This window comes from Radiomyces spectabilis (genome assembly GCF_025331425.1).
Source record: "Radiomyces spectabilis strain NRRL 2753 chromosome Unknown BYT42scaffold_10, whole genome shotgun sequence".
In the NCBI taxonomy this organism is placed as follows: Eukaryota; Fungi; Mucoromycota; class Mucoromycetes; order Mucorales; family Radiomycetaceae; genus Radiomyces; species Radiomyces spectabilis.
This window is the reverse complement of record NW_026251935.1, coordinates 125,836-137,818: the sequence shown is the minus strand read 5'-3', so window position 1 is coordinate 137,818 and position 11,983 is coordinate 125,836. Positions and strand designations below refer to the sequence as shown.

Genomic DNA, 11,983 nt, shown 5'->3' with positions numbered 1-11,983 from the left:
AATAAGTAAACGACGATGGAATTTTTACTGGCATTTGGTTTCTACAATGGAGGCGCCAACTTCTTCGTATTCTTTCTTGGAGATCCATAATTGATGGAAGGTGCCCAACGATGCCAAAATCGAACCTCCCAGCCAACTGCTGCATTTACGCTCCATTTGATTACCCGCAGCATGAATCTTGATTTTGCTCTATTTTTCCGTATGTCGTTAGATTCTAGTTTTTTGGTGCATCTCTCATACTATCATTTACGAATATACATACACCTGGTGCCATCATAGGCAATTCATAATTGAGACGTTCGTTGAAACCAGGGAACAAGGTACTGCCGCCAGTGACCACCACGTTGTTGAAGAGAAGAGGTCGAAGATCGATATCGCAGTTGCATATACTGTTATACACCAATTGGTGCATACCGAGGCTGTTGTCGATTTGCTGTTGCGTTAATCCCACGGAAGGGATCTTGACGTTGTCTCCCAAGTCCTCCGTCTGTTGTGGCTTTTTTGGCAAATAATAAAAAAGGTTGAGAAAAAATGAAGAGAGGTGATGAAAAAGGGATGTTTCCGACTTACGATTTGCACGAAATTCTTTGGCTGGTAAAGGATTTCCGGAAGTCGGTAACGTTCCACACCGAACGAGTTGTTGTAGCCATCAGGGAACTCGAAAGGTTTCTGTGGACGCGAAGCGACAATGCTACGGCCAAATAAGGATCAGACCTTGATCTCCAAGAAAAAAGCACCCTTTGCCTTTCCACTTACCCTTCATCGAAAGATACTTCCGATACTTGACAAACGGATTCCTTGTATTCGTGAATGACGCGCTAAACAGTGATTGTCAATATCCCTCCATTGTTTTTCCACTTCCATAAAAGCCTATACGGTTACGTACAGAAACTTGATAATCGTGGTAGCTTTGCGTGGTGCCGGGACGATCGCGCAGCTGTACCTCGGGCGCTTGGCCGCTGTCCACATGTTTCTTGCTCGCAATTTTGTAGTGAGGAGTCACATCATATTGATATTCGGTCTTGAGCTGTTGCAGGATCTCTCTCGTCAGTAGATCACCACCAATAGGTTGTCGCAGAATACCTGTCAAGGGAAAAGGCGTGAGTCCTTGCACTGCCAGCGCTTCAAAAAAAAAAAAAAAAAAAAAAAAAAAAAAAAATTGCCTACCCTTCTTCAGGACATAACCGTCATACACAGGTACGGCGCTCGTTAAACTGCCTCCAGCATCAAGTACCAGTGCCGTTGCTCTTCCCACCGAAAATCTACATTTTAGGCGTTAGAATGATGAGTGGAAATTTCGAAACACGTCTGGTGTGGCTCTGATTCGGTTCAACAACATACGCAGTCATGACAGCATCTTTAGCCAAGTAGAATGCAGGGAAATCAAACTTTTCAAATGCTAATTCTACCAGTTTTTCACGCTTGTCAGTGGTGTTCCAAGCGGGTTCTGTACACAGTAAAGGGTGTTCGGTTGGGTTGACGCGCATCATACTGTGGAAAGTCGCATTCCAAATCTGCTCCATGGCATCCCAATCGGTGACTAGCGGTTTTGTTTCGAGTTAGCGAAAACACAAATGGGAGGCCAACCCCTTGATAAAGCTTTTCCTTGCATTGCTTACCTAGACCGTCTTCCATGGGATTCTTCACTTCCATGTTCGCTCGCCATGTGTTGATTTTCGTGTCACCGATAAAGTATGATTTTTTGACTCTCGGATCGGAGCTCTCGCTTGCTGCTGCTTCGGTCATGGTGATATCGCCGTCGGTGGGTTTGGTTTGGGAAGAAGGATCTACATCAGGTTCTTCCAGATATCCGTAGCACGTAGGGAAGACTGCTTTGGGTGTATCTTCGCCTGCATAGCCAGCGCGTGTGGTGGTGGATCCCACATCCATTACCAACGCATTGACTTCGTCTTCAATGGCAAGAAAAAACGAGTAAGAGGGCCGCTGATCATTCAAACGTTTTTTCTTTAAAATTGTCGATAGGTACCTCCACCATATGTCACCATAATCGTTTCAATGAAAAAAGAATAGATAAATGAACTATTTCCCAGTCGCTGCCCCGTTCCCTGAAAGTCTGCCCAAACCAACCCAGCGGGCCCTCGCTATTTTAACCGTCACGCCCACAAGTGGCGTCACAGTGAGTTACCGCATTGCTTAGACCTTTTTTACAAAAAGCATTGGATGGTGGAAATGCCACCTTGGACGGTCTGTTCCCTTATTACAATAAATACGATAATACGTACATTATCAAAAACAAGGAATCTGATATTTTTACAGATGGATTCGTGTTCTCCTATCGAGGCAGCACGGTATAATCCGTAATCGATTTCGTCGTGGTTGATATCACTATGACTGCGGTATCGAATTCAACGAAAAAGTTTATCAATATCTTTCCCATTGATCAATTTCCTGTGATCTAAATGTGTGATTAACCCCTAGTCTTCTATTTCCGAGGTTGGCTATATGAGTGGAAGCTTTTTTAGAGATCGGCGGCCGGCGCGTGTAGTTGAATAAAATGCATGCTTTCCACCACTGTCTACCGATGAAGCACGCATTGACCACCTGGAAAACGTAGTGATATTACAATCTATTTATTTACGATAGCAGGGGACAAGAAAGAGGATCCGTGGGGGGGAAAAACACTTAGAATCTAAGCTTGCTGAAGAACCACTTGTTCTTGCCAGTCTGGTAACGTTCCTCAAAGAGCTTCTTGATAACCTGTAGAATAGTTCAAACAAAAACGGGTTGAGCGACGTGATCCAACCTACAATAATAAGAATTAAAGAGTTCTTACCTTCTTGGAATCTTCACGCTGAGTAGGTTCCTTGAAAGTTTCGGAAGAGATGGTGCCCTTGATCTGTTCCAATTCCAAACCGTAGCGAGTGGGCATCATGTGGTTGTAGTTGACAATCTTGATGAAAGGCTTGACCTTGGAGCGCTTGGCGACCTTCTTCTTGCCCATGGCCTTAGTCACCTTCAAGGGATAACGCTCAATACCGGCCACAACGGCGTAACCGTAGGGTCTGTCCTTGGTACCCTCATCGTGGTCTATCATTAAAAAAGAACTATCAGCCCTTTCCATTCACCCATCGTCTTGCTGTCAAACGTAGCATTCTGCTACCCGAGAATCTTTGAGTACAATGGGCATATTGTCGTTGTCGCTTATCGATCGACTCTTTTTTCTTCTTTTTTTGACGTGCGTCTGTGCCAATCGTTCCCGTGATAAAAACTCGTCGTGGGTCGGTGTCGTTGTATACCATCATTTGTTTTACGCTCAAAGATTCCCGGGCCTCTGCGTATGCCAAGTCGAATATCACAGCCTATTCAATAAGATATAGAAAACAAATACATACTGCGGACGACAACGGCCTTCTTGCCAGCATAGCGGCCTTGCAAAATGACGACAACCTAATTATGCCCATTATTGAGTATGACGAACGACCAAACAGACCATCATTATAAACCCGAACCATCCATCCAAATCCCAACGTAAAATCGTCCATCCATCCACCCATCATAAATATACGTACTTTACCAGCCTTGATGAACTTGACCATAGCGGTTGTAGCTTCGAATGGAAAGGGAGGACTTTTTGGGATGAGTAGGGCAGCCTTGCCATTCATTTGCAGGCTGAATGAAGAGAGCCCACCTCCCGTCGGCCGATCAACCAATCAGAATGCAGGATTTTTTGGCAGCTTTCCTGCATGGCAAGAGTGGTTCGCGCAGCACAAAACCTTTTTTTCCTTTCAGTAAGGGATTAATCGGGATTTGAAAAATATCAAAATATATTTAAACTCTATAAATTAAAAATTGAAAAAATAATATATATAAAAAATTGCCGAAAAAACATTTTCATCAATTTCTAGCTCACCTGAATTTAGAAAAATCCCAAAAATATATATTTTTATAAAGAATTTTAAATTTACCTGTTTTTTGATATTGGTTCATCCAGAGGCCCAACCAAGCCATCCACGATCTTCCAATATTGTTTCTCACACTTCGAAGAGGCTCAAAGTCAGACGATCACAAGGCGAATCAACATTGTCACTGACTGCCAATGGCTCGCCACCCTCGAGCGACCTTGGACCTGAACACTACTTGGGCAAGCTCATCTGCCCCATTTGTCACGAGGATTTGACGTGCTCGACACGCGAAGCAGATCGACAAGCTCACATTGACGCGTGCCTGGAGATAACCCAGGCTACACTGATCATGTGCGAAGAAACAACTCACAATATGCCTGGTGAAGCCACCACCGCCGATTCTTTCCCTGACGTGAACCATGTCGACGATGGTCATAATGACAATGTTGGAACGTTCAGTATGCATTCGTTTCCCGAGTCCATTCCAAGTCCTGGCCTGTGTGGGCGATCGATTTCCTCATACACGGATAGCATTCAGCGACACTCTTTTTCTCAGCCAGAAACGGCTTCCGGTCATCGCTTCTTCTCTCAGGGATACTCGCCGTGTTCTGTCATTGATGGTTATGAAGCTTCTTACGACACTGGCGTACGTACTCTTTATGCAGATCAACGGTTTTTAAAGTCAAGGCATGTTTTGTACTGTCAGGAAGATCTTCAACTGGCGAGCCGGCTATATCCCGTGTCCCTCACCGCCTCCCACCATGACCAACTCACCGCTCATATCACAAGAATTCGCACAGATCCAGCGCACCGAAAAAAGGTTCTTGACAAACTGGCTTGTATTTGGCGCCAGAAGGATGGCATCATTGCGTCGCATTGGCTGGACAATGATAAACAGTTTCTTGAGACACTCATGAATGATATTAAGGTGAGACATGTCACGAAATAACTATTGAGCCTTTTACTGACATGCCTTGGGTGACCATCATTAGCAAGATAAGAACGAAACGAATATTGGTAATTTGTTATTGTCAGACGAACAAGACGGTGAAAAGGTCATGTTCAGTCTACTGCAAACGGATTTGCGATTTGCTCGTGCGTTGGCATGTGTAAGCTTTTATCAAGACAGGCAACCGGTCTTCGAGACGTCGACACAGGTACTTTTGCACGGTATAACACAAGGTTTAAGACAGCATCGTGTTAATAATCTCCTGCGTTTACAGATATCGGAACCAGGGCAAGATTTTCCTTCCGAGGATGCTGAAAATGCCGAACACGCATCCAGTTCCCTGTCGCTTGTCGATCTTACCGATAGCGCCAATGATGTCCTGCAAGGCATCTCCGTGGGCGAGAATCCAAGGACCGTCTTGTCTTCGGTTTCTGATGGCGACCCTCAAGGGGAACCCGACATTTTTCTTTTAAGCGACGATATCGATGATTCTTACAGAGCTGACCTTGTATCCAACGACGATCTTCGCGAAGGCCCGGATTCTCAACAAGGTGGGGCATATAATCCTTGTTCTTCGCCAATCAACAACCCGGCCCCCCGTACAACCACAGCGGCCACGATGCCTGATTATGACAACTTCATGTTGCCTGAATTAAAGGTATGTTGAATAGAAATGGGTACCCTGGACCTTATACACTAATAATGTGATGTAGAATGCTTTACAAAAATATGGATTCAAGCCTGGACGCAGAAAGGAAATGATTGCCCAGTTACGACGGATATGGGAAGTGTCCCATCCAACTTGATGGATCTCAAATCGATTGTGTATACCAGTATACTCCTGGACACTCTTACCTACCATTAGTCAGCATTTTGCTTTTTAACCCCTAAGACATAACTGTATATAATTTCAATAGCTACCGCAAGTCGATGCACTGTATCCGTATCACACCTTGTATTTATTTTATGCATCTATTACTTAACAAGCCGTACACCCGCTGTGCAATGGATGCCACCTGCTATTGGACGTCGCCCCCTTACATTGAGCGACATTCGTCAGACAAAAGCCTAACGCAATACGGCATAACCTGCGCGAGACTCTTGATGGTACTTTGGTATATTAATGTCAATACTCTGGCATACCGTACAGTCATGATTCCCAAACATGTGTGCAGCAGCACTTATTGACCCGCTCAGCCCCGTCGCGCCCAAGGTTATTGGGTACTTTTAAAAAAAAAAAATGAGTTAGTAAGCTCTTTGATTGATTCAAAGTCGTCAAAATATTTTACCTTTGTTATGTGAGGTAGCAGGTATCCAGAGCTTCCCGACCGAAAAAAAAAGAAACGATACAAACATAAAAAAATAAATAAAACAATAGGTGCGTCTGTAAAAACCCCGTAAAAACCCTGTGGGAAAAAACAGGAGGAAAAGACTGCAAGAGGTCTATCGAATAAAATACAAAGTATATACTACAAACTACAAAGTAAAATGGTCGCGAAGAAATATCGAAGACAATACCACGGGAAGTAATCCAAAGAAGAGGAACCTGAGGAGGACGCCTAAGCATTTTCCGATGAAAAAGAGAGTCACACCACCGACGATGCCTTTGACGACAAAAACCGGTTTGGCCACATTTGGTGCGCGAACAAAGTAGAAAGAGTTGGAGGGATCGATGGCTTGTCAGGGCGAAAAGAAAACTGGAGAGAAAACCAAAAGCTAAAGAAAGGATAGAGAAAAAAGAACGTGAGTTTTTTCTTGTCGAAAACGGATAGTCACATCACACAAAACGTACCTTTTTGATATTTAATCGACTTGACCGGTTACAGATACACGGGGGTAAACCATAGTCTGAATGATGGATGATGAATGCGAGGGGATGCAATGATAGTGAGAGTTTATCCCAGTAAACAGAAGATAGAGGAGAAAACCAAAGAAAAAAGAAAAGAAAGAAGACAAAATACATGTGGATTTCCATGGATGAAACAATAGTCATCCCACTGATGCATGAATTCATAGATCGAAGCACGCCTGCTTATGTATTATTCGATTCATTGAAAATTGAAAGAGAATGAAAGGACATATACAGTATAACTGACAAATAAAAACAAATTGAATGATGCTACAGAAGAACGCCGGTCGTATCATCAACCACTTTTCTTCAAAAAGAGCTCTACTCACATTTTTATTAGAAAGACGACGATACTCTGTTTAACCACAACTGGCGCAAACGGCATCTTGCTGCTGATTGTTTCGCCTATTATCGTGAAAGTGGGCAGCGAGGCATGGTTGAAAGATGAAAAAAAGAATTAACAGGTCCCTGATAACTTGGTGTAGATCATGTGATTTACAACATCCCTAATTTCTCCAAAGATTCAATTGTTTAGATATACCCAGTACTAAAAAGAAAACAACCCGAGAACTCGCCTGTTTGACCGTGATAAAGGGAGCTGTATTTTGAAATAGTACGTGTAAAGAAAGAAAAAGCCTACAACACCCGACTTTCCAACATTGATGTAACATAAAGCATACGCTGATGAAGATTTTCATTTGCGGTGCTCGCTTTCATTGTCTGATCCTGTGCACTTTGCGGCTCCGAGCTCTTCCACATGAACCATACTACCCAGCCCACACTCATCGCTTGGGACCACCGGATTTGCTCGAGTAAGATCTGTTACGGTGGAGTCTGGGGGATGATTGGAAAGAAGTTCTTTTTTTTTTTTTTTTTTTTTTGTCGTAGCATGAAAATTGACCGCAGTAAAAATTCGGAGCTGCAATTTGTTGCGCAAGACGAGAAAATAAAAGCGGTGCTGTTCACGCCAGCGTCATTGACCGCCTTCTTTTTCCACGATTATGGAAGATCCTAAAGACACGACAACTATCGACGACAAAAACGCTACCTCACAGGTAAAATTTGTTGATTCATTAAGATTCGTTGTGTTCTGCTCAAACTAACTTGCCCCATGTTCACTGCTAGCCGCCGACCGCACCGTCAAAAACCGAATCGGTCAATGACAGCGGCAAGAAGGAATCTCGTCCCCGTCGCTCTCGCGGCCAAAAGAAACCAAAAGACCAGCCGGAAACAAAGGAAACCGATTCTCCTGATGTTGGCCATGCGACCAATGCTGCTGCGGGAGTGACAAGGAGCAAAGTACAGGAAACCGGGGAACCCGACGACCATGCTTTGCCCAATGACGCCAAAGAAAAACAGACAAAGAAACGCAACCGGCGAAAGAAGACGAATAAGCCAAAGAACAGCGCAACGGTGAACGAGAAACCCGCCAATGACCTTACTGACGCTAATCCATCGGTCGCCATGGACAGTGACGCAATGAAAGATCCCGAGGAAACTCAGCCAAAGAAGATGGAATCCGCAAAGAAACTTCGCAAAAAGAACAGGAAACCCAAGGCACCGAAAGTCAAAAAGGGCGACACGTCTCATAAGGCGGCTGATACCGAACCATTAAGCACAGCACCTGGTACGCATCGTGATACTGCGATCTCCGGTTCAGCAGCCAAGGTTGAACAGCAAGAGGAACGGGTAAAACCATCCACTGCAACGGAAAAGGTCGATACAAAAAATGACAAAAAGGCCAAGTCACCCAGAGCCAGTAAGCCTGAAGAAAAGCGAGCGTTTGGTCGAAGCAATCGTCGACGAAGCAAAGACTTGCCTGTGGAGACGCATGATTACGTGCCAACGTCAAGATCAGTCCAAGCACAAAAGAAAGACATCCGCCATCCATCGGAAAAGGAAAATGTCGGTATCTTTGAAACCAACGAAAACATGCCTTTTAATTTTGCCCCACTGCGTGACAAACGCGCTCGCCGCGCCAGAAAGCGCTCACCGTGTCGACAAACCGCTCATGTCGATAAATTTGCTTCAAAAACATCAGCCGGTAAGTGAAGGGAAATCTAGGAAAAAAGTGCAAATACGGAATTATGGAAATAACTGATATACTGGATATTAGAACGCCCCAACTACCAAGCCGTTCCACCGCCTCCAGAACATTATGCCCCGTCGTCAGGAAAAAAGCAACATGGTGAAACCCGTGAGAAGCTCGTTGCAAAGAAACCCAAACCAAGTCAGAAAACTGGTGAGTCCAGAGGATAATCCATAACTGTAAGCAATACGTGTAACAAGTGCTGCGCGTTAGATCGCTCGCACCCTCAACCAGCCGAACGACCGCCTCCGGAGAAGTATGTTCATCCAGATGACAAAATCGTAAAAGGGATGCGTCGTCGACCTCGATTTGCCCCTTTCCTGAGTCCGGACGAGATTGAAAAGCAAATCAAGAAAGACGCGCTGTATCGTGGCATTTTACGAATCAATAAGCGCAATCGATCGGATGCGTATGTGACCTGCGAGAATCTCGAAGGTGATATCTACATTCACAGAGAACGGGATCGTAACCGTGCCTTGGAAGGTGACTTGGTAGCGGTGCGACTTTTGGACGTAGACAAGGTGTGGAAATCCAAAGTGGAGAGGGATCGAAAGAAAAAGGAGGAAAAAGACGGCATCTCGGCTATCCAACTGGAAGAAGAAGATAAAACCAAGTCCAAATACTGTGGTCAGGTCGTCGGCATCATCAGTCGCGCTGAAAGCCAAACTGTCGCAGGGTAAAAAAGAAATTATACAAAAATTGCTTGGTATTCTGTGTGTGTGGGTTGGTGCTTATTTGTGCGGTATTATGTAGAACGCTGTTTGTGAATCACACCAGAAATGGAGGATCCAACGGAAAAGAGGAGAAGCCTGAAGAGGATGTGGAAGAACAAGACGATGAAGAACCCGTCGATGACGAAGTGGATGGTAAACAAGTGAACAATGGCAACGAAAGATCGCACGAGAATATTCGCTTGGCTTGGTTCAAACCCACGGACAAACGCACGCCTCTGGTAGCCATTCCTATCCGCCATGTTCCCGCCGACTTTTTAGAAAACCAAGAAAAATACAACTCGCTGATCCTTCTGGTAAGTCACTTTTTGACAGGGTCGACTGAGCATTAAAATCTCATACCTCGATTTGATGGTAGGCCAAGATCACTCGCTGGCCTATTGACTCACAGCATCCCTTTGGCAAAATCGAGCGCGAACTTGGCCCCGTGGGCAATGTGAAAGTGGAAACCGAGGCTATTCTTGCCGATAACAACATCAAGGAAGTCCCTTTTACCGACAAGGCGCTCAAGGGTTTACCGGAAACGCCCTGGAAAATTCCACAGGGCGAATACCAAAAACGTCGTGACCTTCGCGAATACAGAATCTTTACGATTGATCCAGCGACGGCCCGAGGTATATAAAAAAAATTGGAACCAAATGTGTGAATACGTGTAATAGAGATACTCATTCTACGATAGATTTGGATGACGCTTTACATATCAAGCCACTAGAGAATGGTCAATTTGAAGTGGGAGTGCATATTGCCGATGTGTCGCATTTCGTTAGAGACCATACACCTTTGGATACCGAAGCGCGATCTCGTGGTACGAGCACTTATCTAGTGGATAGGGTGATTCCCATGCTGCCGTCACTCTTGTGTGAAGAGCTTTGCAGTCTGAACCCTGGTGTCGAAAGGTGAATGCCCAATGGAAAGGAGAAAATGGTGATCATCCAATAGTAACAATTTGTTGTAGATTGGCCTTTTCCGTCATCTGGAAAATGGACGGTGAGGGCAACGTGCTGGAGACATGGTTTGGCAAATCGATTATCAAGTCGTGTGCCAAATTGGCTTACTCGGATGCGCAAAGTGTTATTGAAGGCGGAGAACTACCTATCACTGCCACGGTCCAGAACCATGAGGTGAATGCAGTGAAAAAGGATATCCTCCATCTGTATCAGCTGTCCAAGCACATGCGTAAACGACGATTTGACAATGGTGCCTTGTCGATTGGTTCGGTCCGTCTTTCTTTTACTCTCGACGACGACAATGAACCCGACAGTGTAAATATCTATGAAACAAAGGAAGCCAACCACCTGATTGAAGAGTTCATGTTACGCGCCAATATGAGCGTGGCGGAAAAAATATGCCAACAGTATCCTTCGGAAGCATTGCTGCGTCGCCACGCACCACCGATCGAAAGACGTCTGGTAGGATCTTTCCCGTCGATGGCCCAACGAAACAGAATTTACTCACAATTTCTTAATATGTAGGAGGAATTTTTGCGTCAGACGGAAGAACTTGGGTATCCTTTTGAGGGCCACAGTGCAGGTGCACTGCAGGCTTCGTTTGATTCGGTGGAATCGGAGGATGTCAAGGCCGTTTTACGAATTTTGGCCATCAAGCCCATGCAGCGTGCCAAGTATTTCTGCACCGGATCAATCGATATCGCCAAGTACCTGCATTTTGCATTGAACGTTCCTCTGTATACTCATTTTACGTCGCCCATTCGTCGCTACGCCGATGTCATGGTTCACCGTCAATTGCAGGCCGCGCTATTGAATAAAGGTACGTTTGGCGTAGATTGGAACAATGTGAATGGATGGTCGGTGACATTCTTATCCCACTATTTTTTTTTGGATGGCAGAACATTGTGGTTATACCATGAAAACCGTCCAGTCCGTGGCGTTGCAATGTAATCGAAAGAAGGATGGGGCAAAGAATGCTCAGGATCAACACATTCAGCTCTATCTGAGCCGCTTCTTGTATCGTCTTCAAGAGACACAGGGCCCGATTGTACGGTCGGCTATTGTCCTGCTCGTGGCCAAGGATGCTTTTGAAATATTTGTACCTGAATATGCTTTGGAAAAACGGATTTACACAGATTCTTTGCCTCTGGAAAGAGAAGCCTTTAACGCGACGGATATGTCCCTCTCCATTTACTGGAAAGAAGGGGCCGTTCTCAACCGAGAGACCGCAGACCAGATTCGACGAGAAAATGATGGCAAAAAAAGCGAAAGTGATGACAGTGACAGGGAAGCCAACGGTGCGGATGATTACGTGGAGGAAGCCGAAGATGACGCTGAAGGACCGTTGAGTGGAAAAACGGCTCTGAAAATTCCAGACAACATGTTGGAAGAGAATCGCTTGGACGACAAGACGCGAATGCAATATCTGAAAGCGTTCACCCGTCTTGATGTATTGATTCAAGTCGACATGGACCGATCGCCACCTGTAGTTCACATTTACCCTGTCAATCCATTCTTGAAAAAGTAGGCCTGTTCCAGTAATTTTTATAGATTT

At 44.9% G+C, this 11,983-nt stretch overlaps 5 protein-coding genes across 5 annotated transcripts; 2 read left to right on the top strand and 3 right to left on the bottom strand.

Moving 5' to 3' along the window:
* Positions 1–24: 24 nt before the first annotated feature.
* Positions 25–2,006, bottom strand: BYT42DRAFT_594709 (actin family; the record flags this gene model as incomplete). Its single annotated transcript, XM_051570789.1, has 9 exons — positions 25–189; positions 263–496; positions 571–691; positions 757–818; positions 887–1,083; positions 1,168–1,262; positions 1,342–1,540; positions 1,620–1,910; positions 1,988–2,006. 9 exons carry the CDS (start codon positions 2,004–2,006, stop codon positions 25–27), a joined length of 1,383 nt encoding a protein of 460 aa, XP_051420860.1.
* A 185-nt stretch (positions 2,007–2,191) lies between these two features.
* Positions 2,192–3,557, bottom strand: BYT42DRAFT_599566 (ribosomal L27e protein family-domain-containing protein; the record flags this gene model as incomplete). The annotated part of the gene is made up of 4 exons (XM_051570983.1): positions 2,192–2,718; positions 2,795–3,048; positions 3,354–3,408; positions 3,531–3,557. 4 exons carry the CDS (start codon positions 3,555–3,557, stop codon positions 2,644–2,646), a joined length of 411 nt encoding a protein of 136 aa, XP_051420859.1. The 3' UTR covers positions 2,192–2,643.
* Positions 3,558–3,832: 275 nt separating this feature from the next.
* BYT42DRAFT_43793 (uncharacterized protein) lies at positions 3,833–5,862 on the top strand. The gene is made up of 4 exons (XM_051563483.1): positions 3,833–4,791; positions 4,856–5,020; positions 5,087–5,470; positions 5,526–5,862. Exons 1-4 carry the CDS (start codon positions 4,213–4,215, stop codon positions 5,616–5,618), a joined length of 1,221 nt encoding a protein of 406 aa, XP_051420858.1. The 5' UTR covers positions 3,833–4,212; the 3' UTR covers positions 5,619–5,862.
* A 93-nt stretch (positions 5,863–5,955) lies between these two features.
* Positions 5,956–6,393, bottom strand: BYT42DRAFT_577817 (uncharacterized protein). The gene is made up of 3 exons (XM_051569217.1): positions 6,102–6,393; positions 6,072–6,078; positions 5,956–6,030 (listed from the first exon to the last, which is right to left on the bottom strand). The coding sequence occupies exon 1, from the start codon at positions 6,377–6,379 to the stop codon at positions 6,107–6,109; it is 273 nt and encodes a 90-aa protein (XP_051420857.1). The 5' UTR covers positions 6,380–6,393; the 3' UTR covers positions 5,956–6,030; positions 6,072–6,078; positions 6,102–6,106.
* A 2,647-nt stretch (positions 6,394–9,040) lies between these two features.
* Positions 9,041–11,956, top strand: BYT42DRAFT_500545 (uncharacterized protein; the record flags this gene model as incomplete). The annotated part of the gene is made up of 7 exons (XM_051564711.1): positions 9,041–9,426; positions 9,528–9,777; positions 9,840–10,095; positions 10,161–10,377; positions 10,437–10,890; positions 10,954–11,248; positions 11,328–11,956. The coding sequence occupies 7 exons, from the start codon at positions 9,041–9,043 to the stop codon at positions 11,954–11,956; spliced, it is 2,487 nt and encodes an 828-aa protein (XP_051420856.1).
* Positions 11,957–11,983: the final 27 nt, after the last annotated feature.

Excerpts from the sequence above, each read along its gene's own strand:
- BYT42DRAFT_43793 (XM_051563483.1), top strand. The coding sequence starts at position 4,213 with ATGTGCGAAGAAACAACTCACAATATGCCTGGTGAAGCCACCACCGCC. Across the intron at positions 5,021-5,086 it reads TCTTCGAGACGTCGACACAG|ATATCGGAACCAGGGCAAGA; the intron begins GTACTTTTGCAC and ends CTGCGTTTACAG. Across the intron at positions 5,471-5,525 it reads TCATGTTGCCTGAATTAAAG|AATGCTTTACAAAAATATGG; the intron begins GTATGTTGAATA and ends AATGTGATGTAG.
- BYT42DRAFT_577817 (XM_051569217.1), bottom strand. The coding sequence starts at position 6,379 with ATGCTTAGGCGTCCTCCTCAGGTTCCTCTTCTTTGGATTACTTCCCGT.